We start from the raw sequence: 11,114 nt of genomic DNA, 5'->3' as shown, positions 1-11,114 counted from the left end.
CTCCGAGTAAGTTGCCTTCTCCCCCAGCCCTGGGCTCTTCCACCCCATCCAGTGATCCGTCCTCTTCTCTCCCCGCCTCATTCCTCTCTCCTATGGGCGCCCCATTTCTCAGTGCTCCCCTGCAGCAGCCCCAGTAGGGCTCCAGAGACAGAACAATGGCGACAGCCCACACCTTCCTCCAAGTCCCCCAGTCCAGTCCAGGGGCTCCACGCACTCATTCATCATGCCTTTATTTACTGTGGATCGGCTGGGGGCCAGGCTCCCACTGGGCCGTGTAAACGCAGTTGAACAGCCCGGTGAAAAAGCAATCTCCATCCCTTCCTTACCCATGAGTGCTTGACAAACTAGCAGGGAAGCCAGCATTAATCACATCATTACACAAATAATTAATTGAGTGCATTTGTCCTAAGTGCTATTAAGAAAAAAGACAGGGATCCAAGAGATTGTATAACAGGGACGGTGGGGAAACTAATTTAGTCCAGGAATTGGGGCAGACTTTACTGAGAAAGGGACTGGTGGGATCTTGATGGAACACACTTGGAGAATAGAAATATAAATAGAGAATGGTTATATCATTTCTTTGTTGTGAGTTTATGCTTTATTTCTATAATAATATTATTTTGTTTATATTTTACTTGTATTTTTGTATTGTACATGTTACTTTTTTTCTTCCCATGAGCTCCTCACCTTACAGTTTACGAAGCACTTGTCTACCCTTCCTCTCTTTGGCTCCTCACACAGCCTTCCGGAGGCTGCAAGTCCCAGAGACTGCTCACCTCTTCAAAGGAAAGCGACTGGGCTTTGGGGTCAGACCATCCTGATCTCAGATCCATTCCTAACTTGCTATGTGACCTTAAACTCACCACTCTTCTCTGATTTGCAATGTCCTCAGCAGTTAAATGGGTCAGATCAGTGGTCCCCACCCACCAGCCAGGGGACCTGTTAAGTTTTACGGCAACGTTCCCATTAGACATCTGCAAAATTAAAGTACAAAATACAGACAACATAGTGGGTTGGGTGTTTTTAAAAATAAAACTAGTTATTTAAAGGAAGTAGCTGTCTTTTATTCTGAGACAATGTCTTACATTTTTACATTAAAATATCCTTTATTTTATGAAATGATGTCGTGAAATGATGGTGGTTTTTTAAAAAATGTCTTTAGTTAGCAAGTTGGCAAGTCCTTGATTTTAAAGGCTTATTTAATCCTAAAGATGGGGACCACTGGTAGAGCCCCCACTTTAGCTTCCAGCGCTTCTGTGTGAGGGAAGACTTTCTGAGTCTGAACAGTGACCCCAGTTTCTCCCTCCACAGGGTCCAACCGCCGCTACCAGGTGAGCGCCTTGCACACCAGCAAGGCCTGCAATGTCATTAGCAAATACACAGCCTTCGTGCCTGTGGACGTGAGCATGAGCCGGTACCTGCCCACCATGGTGGAGTACCCCAACTCTGGTAAGGCAGGTGAGCGGCGGGGGCCCTCCTGGGGGCCAAGCAGCCCCGGTGGACTGGGGAAGGGGGCTGAGATACAAAGGACCACAGACCAGCAGGGAGGGCTGTAAGACAGGGCCTAGAAGCAGAAAGGCCCCCAGTGGATGATTTGGCTGCCAGCGGGTGGGAGCCCCTGGGGCCTCATCCCACTGCTCTGCAGAGGCTGTGAAATCACCCTAGTCCTTTTTTCCACCAAATGAAAATGATTTTATTGTGTTTCTTCAAATGGGACAATATGTGCTCATTATAGAAAATTCTAAACTATAGAAAGATATAAAATGTAAAAAATAACTGAGACCAACAGTCATCCAGGAATGTATATTAGTCACCTGCTTGGTGTGACCATCCTTCCAGACTTCTCTCTGTGGATATCAACATGTAGAAAAATCAAAAGACAGATCATTTTACATGAATTGGATTATCCTAATATGTGCTATATATTTTACAAAATATGGGCGTGGAAAGTGTCACTCCATGAAATGAATCTATATCATTTTAATAGCATATTCCCCTGCAGGTAGATGTCATCCTCAGAATAGCCAATTAGTGTTCCAAAGCACTTTGTATATATTTTCAATCCTTTAATCCTCAAAACAGCTCCACAAAGTAGACACTATTATTATCCCCATTTTATAGATGGAAAACAGAGGCAGAAGGAGCTAAGTTACTTTCCTGAGGTCACACAGCCGTAATGGGCTGGAGCCAGGCTTTACATTTATTGTCCTGGCTCTGGATTATGCATTTTCCTCCACTCCTTTCTACTGCCTCTGAAAATTTATTGCAGCCTTTTAAAACCTATTTAGACCTTTCGTTTATTCCCCATTTGGTTATTGTAAATTATACTGCAAAGAACATCTTTGTGCATCTGTCTGGTTATCACCTCAGTGTTAATTAATTCGTAGAAGTAGGACTGCAATGTCAAGGGGATGCCCGTTCAAAACTGTGATGTATGTTACCAAACTGCCCCCTTACCGTCCCACAGGTTATTCAAATGTCCATCCTCTCCAACACTGAATATTGTTTATCTTTCTAAACTCTGCCAGTCTGATAGGTGAGAAGAGAATCTCTCTTTTGTCATTTTTTTAATCGTGAGATGCTTTTCATGTTTATGAACTATTGGTGCTTTATCTGTTTCAAATTACATTTTCCTGTCCTTTATGGTCACCCCTCCCCTGCTTTGTATTAGCAGACCTCCATAAAAAATTGTGTTTGGAAATAGAATATGCCCTTCCTAATTCCACCTGTCCCCCTTTTTTCTCTGTGGTATCAAAATGATCAACCCTCCTCAACTGCTGTCATTTCAGGCAATGGAGTGGCCATTTAATCAGGCTGTTGCCTTATTCTTGTTGCAAGGATGACCATCCCTCCCACCCATCTCTGACCAGCCTGCTAGCATCTGTAGCCACAGCCTGGGAAGTTAGGGACCTGGCCCATGTCTTAACCAAAGTCCCAAAGCCCCCTAAGATCTGGATCAGCACTTCCCCAAGTGTGTTTCAAGAAACTAGAACTCTAATTTCATGTCCTATGAATAGCCATCCAGCATAAAAATAGAAAATACCAGATTAGGAAATACATTTAAGAACCACTGGATTAGCTAAAGTTCAAATGCTTTCTTTACTGCAGAACTTCTCAGAGCCTTTAGTATGTTAATATACATCAGGAGGCTCAGCGATGGGCTACAGAATGCAGCTTCTCCAAAACTTGTTTCCCAACACAACTCCAATTTTTAAGGAAAAACTTACAGACTAGTGTTCTCTGAGAGTGGGGTTCCCTAAAGCGTACTTTAGGGTGCTGTAACATCTTTCTTCTTCCTCCTCCTCCTCCTCCTCCTCCTCCTCTTCTTCTTCTTCTTCTTCTTCTTCTTCTTCTTCTTCTTCTTCTTCTTCTTCTTCTTCTTTGAGAGAGTCTTGCTCTGTTGCTCAGGTTAGAGTGCAGTAGCACAATCACAGCTCACTGCAATCTCCAACTTTTGGGCTCAAGCAATCCTCCCACCTCAGCCTTCCAAGTAGCTGGGAATACAGGCACGCACTACCACATTCAGCTAACTTTTTTTTTTTTTTTTTTTTAATAGAGATAGGGTCTCGCTATGTTACCCAGGCTGGTCTCAAACCCTGAGCTCAAGTGATCCTCCCATCTCAGCCTCCTGAAGTGCTAACATTACAGACATGAACCACCCTGCCCAGCCCAGGGTGCTGTAAATTCATCTCTTTTCCATCCACCCCCTCTTAGTAATGCCCTGGGATTTCAGGGGCCTGCGCTGTGGGAGGAGTACTTGGGACATGGATCTCTGAGACAGTAAACAGAGAGAAGAACAGAGTGTTCCTGAGAAAACTGGCCTTTTAACTTCCTGGAAAACATTGTGGCTTCTAGAACATTCTCTCAGCAATAGTATCTACCCAGCAAGCTAGATATTATCCCCGTTTTCCAGATGAGGAGACCATGGCTCAGTGGGGTCTGCACCCATCCAACTGGAAAGCGATGGGGCTGGGCCTCAAACCCGGGTCTTTCTGACTCTAAAGCATATGGTCTTACCTTGTACTTTGCCTTCCTGCCTTTGGATAATTGAAAGATTGAAGCCAGAATCATTCCTGCCAGCCCTGGGGGAGAGGCAAAGGACTGGCACATTTGTACCCAACCACCCGCTTCCCCTTGTCTTCTGTGAAGGAGCTGCCCTGCGTATGCTCAGTTCTCGAGCTCTGGCCCAACAGTGGAGGGGCACCTCTTCTGGCTTCGGACGGCCGCAGACCATGCTTGGAGAAGACTCGGCAGCAGGAGATGGTAAATTTCAGGCCCTAAGGAAGAGCCACCCTGGTCACTTTCGGAAGCCTGGGCCCCTGAGGTTACTGTGTTCTCATGTCCAAGGCCCTAGGACCTCTCTCTGAGTCTACACTGTGGGCTTAGGCAGGCCCAAGGCAAAGCCAGGCATCCCAGGCTCTCTGAGGCCTAAGAGGGACAGAGAGGTTCGGTATGGCCTGAGCACACCACCACTGACACAGCTCTCTCTTTGCCAGGGAGCGGCACCACCTCCTATGGGCACCTCTCCCCTTCTGAGCTCTGCTGACCCTGGTGCTGTTCCCTGCCTCCAGCCTCTGAGTCCTCCCAGGCACCAACTGCCAGGAAACCTAATAAACAAGGGAAAAAGCAAAGAGCGAAGAGGCAGTCCCATCTGTTTGGGTCCCACCATCTGTTTCTTTCAGGATTCCCAACAGCCTCCTTTGAGCCTTCACCTGGTTTCATTGTGCCTGAAGCTTGGCTCCTTGAAGAGCCAGGTTTTGACCTTTTGGTGACCTTGCACTAGTTCCCAGGATGGCTTTAACCCTCTGTGTCCTGCGTGGATGTGTGTCTTTCTGTCTCTCTAAAGACAGCCTAACTGCTGCACTCGTCCTAACCCCTTTCTAGGTACCCTCACGTGCACAGTGAGGATCTCCTGCCTTTTGCTGTGCAGGAGGAAGACATCAGAGGTCCCGCCTGGCCACTAGTCCAGCCACCCAGCCCATAAGGATTTTTTATTCCAGGTCCTAGAAAGTGTTCACAGACACTGATGGGTTTTAAAACAAAAACAAAAACAGAACCCGGTGTGACGGGGTGGAAACACAGAGGAGCTCTTCAGAATCAAAATGTTCTTTCAATTTCTTGGTCCCGTTGGCCTCCAAAACCCAGGAGAACCAGCTCCACCCCTGAGCCAAGCTGAGCGTCCAGGCTTCAGGAAATTGCTGGTCTATACCTTCCTTTCTCCGAAGCTTAGCTTTTTTGGGTGGCCCATGGCTTCTGTCAAAATCACGAATCCTTTATTTATTTATTTATTTATTTATTTATGGAGTCTCACTCTGTCCCCCAGGCTGGAGTGCAGTGGCGCGATCTCGGCTCACTGCAACCTCCACCTCCTGGGTTCAAGCGATTCTCCTGCCTCAGCCTCCGGGGTAGCTGGGATTACAGGTGCCTGCTAGCATGCCTGGCTAATTTTATATTTTTAGTAGAGTTGGGGTTTCACCATGTTGGCCAGGCTAGTCGCAAACTCCTGACCTCAAATGGTTCACCACCTCAGCCTCCCAAAATGCTGGGATCACAGGCATAAGCCACCATGCCTGGCTACAAATCCCTTCCTTGAAATTGTTCTTTGATTCGTGCCCACATTCCTGACTTTTTTTTCCTTTTTTTTTTTTTTTTTTTTTTTTTTTTTTTTTTTGAGGCAGAGTCTGTCGTCCAGGGCTTTACTAAGCACTTAGCAATGGACTAGGCACTATCTGCGTGTTATCTCATTTAATCTTTACCACACTGTGAGATAGATAATATTATCCCGAATTTGCAATCAAAATTTATAAAGTAATTTTACCAAGTCCCCACAGCTGGTCAGTGGTGGTGGTGGTGGTGGGGGTCAGGATTTGAACCTAGGCCTGTCTAACCTTATGGTGGGGCAACGGTTATATCTGTGAAAGATGAAGGCCCATCCGAGCAGGGTTTGAAACCCTAGACTTACTCTCCAACCCACCTACAGACACCATGAATTAGACCATCACTCTCCTGGGGGAATGGGGGGCTAGGAAGGGAGGGGAGAAGTCCAGCCTCACTAGTTCCTCTATCCTAGACATGGAGGCAAGTCCCACTGCTCCCTTCAGGGAGACCACATCCCCTGGCCGCGAGAAGCACGGTGCTTCTGAAGGTGAGTGGGCAGGTGGCCCTGCCTCTCCATCAAGATGGTGACAGGGATTGGTCCTGGGGTCAGGAGAGTGTCTTAGCACCAACAAAGTCCTCAGGGCTTCGTGGAGTCCTCAAAGCAGCCCTCTGCACTGGGAATAGGATTATCCCCAATTAAAAGATAAGGAACAGGTGCAAAGAGGTGAAGTGACTTGCCCAAGGTCACAGAGCACACTGGTAACAGAGCTGGGCTTGGATCAGGCCTCCCAGTTCCCTGCTGAGGGACCATTTTGCCACTCCGCTCTGCCTAGAGTCCTCTAGCAACGTGCCAAGGAGGTCAACTCAGTGTTCCCATTTGGGAATGAGCAGAGCTGAGTGAAGCTGTCACTGCCCCCACAAGTAACTTTCCAGAAGATCCCAGGGGCTGCCGGCCAAGGAATCTTGGAGGCCAGCTTTTTACATGGGGATGTAATCTCATCCCACCTCACACCAACTGGAGCAGAAAGAGCTCCGCAGCCTAATGGTTAGCTCCAGTCCCTAGGAGCGTAGCTAAGCCCCTGCCCCTCTCTGGGCCTCTATTCCCCCTGTTGGTCAGTAAGCAGTTGGACAGGGTCATCTTCAGGTCTCAACTCGGTCATTCCATGGCTCTCCAGGTCCCCTGCGCAGCCTGGCCACAAATACTCTTTCTTCCATGAAGGCCTCAGAGAATCTCTTTGGATCCAGGTAGGTGGGATTTCTAATAAAGGTACACTCTCCTGCCACCCATTTTCCTGGGGTGGTCCCTGGGGTTTTCCCTGACTTGGAAGGCCAAAGGCAGGTTCAGCCTGACATTTAGGCAGGTGTCATAAAAAAGGCACTCCTGCCCAGAGCAATCACTGTCTCCAGGCCTCACCCTACCTCAAATCCCCCACTTTACTTTATCTCCCACACTTCCAAGATATCTTTCCAAATGCAAGTACACATGGGAAGGCTGACAGAAAACTCTTCTGACCACTGGGCTAGACAAGAATATGATAGTAAAAGAGGGTCATGATCCAGGTGTAGCAGCTCACCTCTGTAATCCCAGCATTTTGGGAGGCCGAGGCAGGAGGATCACTTCAGGCCGGGAGTTCGAGACCAGCCTGGGTAACACAGTGTGACCCTGTCTCTACAAAAAATTTAAAAATAGGCCAGTCGCGGTGCTCACCCCTGTAATCCCAACACTTTGGGAGGCCAAGATGGGTGGATCATAAGGTCAGGAGTTTGAGACCAGCCTGACCAACATGGTGAAACCCTGTCTCTACTAAAAATGCAAAAATTAGCCAGGTGTGGTCGCGCATGCCTGTAATCCCAACTACTCGGGAGGCTGAGGCAGGAGAATTGCTTGAACCTGGGAGGCAGAAGTTGCAGTGAAATGAGATCATGCCACTGTACTCCAGCCTGGGCAACAGAGCAAGACTCCATCTCAACAACAACAACAACAACAAAAAATTAAAAAATGAGCCAGACATGGGTGCACGCCCGTAGTCCAGGAGACTGAGGTTGAGAGGATTGCTTGAGCCCAGGAGGTTGAGGCTGCAGTGAGCTACGATCGTGTCACTCCAGCCTAGGTGACAGAGTGAGATCCTGTCTTAGAAGCAAAACAGGACAAAAAAAAGAGGGTCCTCAGGAGAACATTAACCTCTTCCTAGTCGCAGGTGCTGCTGACTCATTGAGTGACTTGGAGCAGTTGCTTCAAGCCCATCTTTCCAGGCTTCCGCTTCCTTAGCTGTCAGATAAGGTTGGAGGGAGCCATCTGTTGCATCCCTTCTGACCCTGACTTTCAGGGGCTTCTGGGTGGGCACTGGAGGTTGGGATGCCCAGGGCCACCTGACTTCACCTGCACAGGCTAAATCTCAACAAGTCCAGGCTACTGACGCGAGCAGCCAAGGGCTTCCTGAGCAAGCCACTGATCAGAGCTATGGAGTCGACCTCCGGGAACCAGAGCTTCGACTACGTACCACTGGTGAGTGCCCTGACCCCAGGTGTCAGTCTCCCTCGGCCCCACTCAGCAGCAGGGCCTTCCTGTGATCCCCCTGCCCACCTCTCCACTTCCTCAAAGAGAAGGCGGCTTTGGTCTTAGAGCTCAGATCCCCCTGAGTTTTGAAGCTTCCTAGAGCTTCCCACCCAAGTAGTTAGCATGGCAGAAGGAGTTTGCATGAATCTCCCCTGCCCAGAGGCCTAGGGATATTGCTAGAAGCCAGCACCAGCATCACGAAAATTCTTTGCAATCTGCTATCTTTGCCTTAAAAATTCGTGGGAATTTTGCATTCTACTCCACGCATCTATGTGTATCTGTTTTTCAATACATAAAAATAAGCTTTGAAATGACTCATAAGTGAGTAAAATTAACATCCCAGGAACATGGACCGTGTTTAGCAACTGGGTCTGCAGACACCCCAGCATGCTGAGGCAGGGTGAGAGGCCCAGGTCTGGAGTGGGCTTCTCTGAATTAAGGAGCAAGGGAGACTGGCCGTGCCACATCTGGGGCCCCTCAGGACTTGGGAAACAGAGGATGCTGGAAGGAGGGGCACAGTTTGAGCATCACAGCATACCTCTTCTGTCCCTGCATACCCAAGTGCATAATATTGTGAATTTCCAAATATCCAGGGCGACTGGGCACTAGGCATGTTTTCACTCAACAAGTATTTATTGAGTCAGGCCCAGTGCTAGACCCGGGAGAGAAAACATTGAACTAGACAAACGTAGTTTCTGCACTCATGGCGCTAAGTGTCTAATAGGATTCAGACAAGGAACCAGGCAATTCTAACCGTTGGGAGTGGCAGTGGGAGAGGTCTCGTTTGGTTGCGGAGTATAGGAGGTGGACATCTAGCCCAGGCTTGAGGTAGGGGGAGCAGAACCAAGCATGACTTCTTGGAGAAGGTCAAGGCTAAGCCAAGACTTGCAGGATGAAGAGTTTGGCCAAAGGCCTCCAGAGGAGAGACACAGCTTGAGAGCTGGGGAATGGAGTTGGAGCGGGTAAGAGTCAAACCAGGGTTAGGCGGTGCAGAGCTTTATTGATCGTATTTTGGACTTAGTCTATGAGACACTGAAGTCATTGAACTGAGCCTCCAAAAAGTGTGTGATCTATGCCTCATAGAGATCCCTGTGTATGTAGGACAGATGGATTGGGGGTAGGGAGAGGGGAGGAAAGAGGAGGCAGGAATAACATAAGGAAGCACGTGATGGATTGCAGAGCGATTTAGAAAGTAGACCTATTGGGACTCGGAAACTGATGGTTACACAGGGAGAAAGAGGAAAGAGAGCTGCTAGAGTTCACTGCATGGCAAGGGACATTTCCGGTGGTCGAGCTGGGCCCACCCACCTAGGACAAGAGGCAAATATGCAGTGAAGATGTTGACTTGGGCTTGGAGAATGATCTGTTTGAAGTGTCTGCAGGATAAAGGGTAGAGATGCTCAATTGACCTGGGTATCCTGAAAATCCCCCAGGCAGGCAGGGTGGGACGGGCAACATGGATCCAGGCTTTCGCATGGCCTGGGGCTCCCTGGGCTAAAATATTTGAGGCCCACTGAAGGGCTTCCCCCGCTCCAACAGGTGTCTCTGCAGCGGGCCTCCGGAGCCTTCCTGCTCAACCAAGCCTTCTGTGAGGCCACACACATCCCCATGGAGAAGCTCAAGTGGACATCCCCTTTCACCTGCCACCGAGTGTCCCTCACTGCCCGCCCGTCTGAGTCCAAGACCCCGAGTCCCCAGCTGTGCACCAGCTCCCCATCTCGGCACCTGTCCTGTGACAGCTTCTCCCTGGAGCCTCTGACCAAGGGCAAGCTGGACCTGGAGCCGAAGGCAGTGATGGAGCACACTGGGAAGCTGTGGGCCACGGTAGTGGGGCTGGCATGGCTGGAGCACAGCTCGGCCTCCTACTTCACTGAGTGGGAGCTGGTGGCCGCCAAGGCCAACTCATGGCTGGAGCAGCAGGAAGTACCCGAGGGCCGCACGCAGGGCACACTCAAGGCCGCTGCCCGCCAGCTTTTTGTGCTTCTGCGGCACTGGGATGAGAATCTCAAGTTCAATATGCTCTGCTATAACCCGAATTATGTGTAGTTGGGTGAGGGGGAGGCTGGGTGGAGGGAAGGGTGGGGAGGAGAGGGATGGGTAGGGTCATGTCGGCCTGCTTTGGGGAGCTTTTGGAGCTGTAGCCAATACATCAGTTACTAGAAAGAGCCCTGGACTGGCAGCCAGGAGGCCTGAGTTCAATCCCAACTTTGCTACCATCCAGCCATGCAACTTTAGGCCAGTCCCTGCCCCCTATCTGGGCCACAGTTCCCTCATCTATAAAATAAGAGGGTGAGATGAGGGAAGTGGAGTGGATCTTAAACGGTTCAGCGGTTCCTTTCTGCCCATGCAGGCAGTCCCAGGCCGACTGCTGCTGGGGCTGGGGAAGGAAGTCGCAGTGGAAGCCTGAGACCTCTCTGGAGGTAGACCACGTGGGCACAGCAATGCCCACTCAAATAAAAGGGCAGATGAGAGGACCCAGTGACCGCAAGTAACCAGGCCTACAGGCTTGCAGAGGCACATAGAGACTAGCCAGTCTGGTGCTTGTAGGACAGGCTCTTGTCTCCAAGGTAACAGCCTAGGACCCCCTAAATCCCACTTAAAAGCCAATTGGAGAACCATCCTTCTCAACGCTTTTCAAAAGAGTCGCTCGGGAGCCTTTTGTTTTGGCTAGGAAGCTTCCTTAGTACATGCTAGTATTGACTTACAGATCATTAGTGGTTCCCTCACTAAGAAGAGGTGGTGGCAGGACCAGGCAGACACCTTGTGAGTTGACGTGTTCGATTTAAGTGGCAGTCTGTGCGAAAATAGTCCTAAAAGAACAGACATGGTCACAGAAGTCAATGAAGACACCAGACAACACCTTAATTTACATACTTTTAGAAACTGGGTAAAGCAAACTGCATCACTTGTACTGAGGCACTAGGGAGGCACCTCCAAGTAGGTCATGCCATGGGATCAG

General features: G+C 49.3%; 1 protein-coding gene across 1 annotated transcript in view; it reads left to right on the top strand.

The window, feature by feature from the left end:
• Nucleotides 1-10,813, top strand: part of VWA5B1 (von Willebrand factor A domain containing 5B1) — a 64,068-nt gene extending 53,255 nt beyond the window's left edge. Inside the window, exons 17-22 of the mRNA XM_011970347.1 lie at nucleotides 1,312-1,449; nucleotides 4,150-4,263; nucleotides 6,071-6,145; nucleotides 6,774-6,843; nucleotides 7,987-8,104; nucleotides 9,695-10,813. Coding sequence (XP_011825737.1) covers nucleotides 1,312-1,449; nucleotides 4,150-4,263; nucleotides 6,071-6,145; nucleotides 6,774-6,843; nucleotides 7,987-8,104; nucleotides 9,695-10,201 — 1,022 coding nt within the window. The 3' untranslated portion in view covers nucleotides 10,202-10,813. The remainder of the gene's footprint in view (nucleotides 1-1,311; nucleotides 1,450-4,149; nucleotides 4,264-6,070; nucleotides 6,146-6,773; nucleotides 6,844-7,986; nucleotides 8,105-9,694) is intronic.
• The last annotated feature ends 301 nt before the right edge of the window (nucleotides 10,814-11,114 follow it).

The sequence above is a fragment of the Mandrillus leucophaeus genome, unplaced genomic scaffold, assembly GCF_000951045.1.
Source record: "Mandrillus leucophaeus isolate KB7577 unplaced genomic scaffold, Mleu.le_1.0 Scaffold944, whole genome shotgun sequence".
Taxonomy (NCBI): domain Eukaryota; kingdom Metazoa; phylum Chordata; class Mammalia; order Primates; family Cercopithecidae; genus Mandrillus; species Mandrillus leucophaeus.
This window is presented reverse-complemented; position numbering and strand designations above follow the sequence as displayed.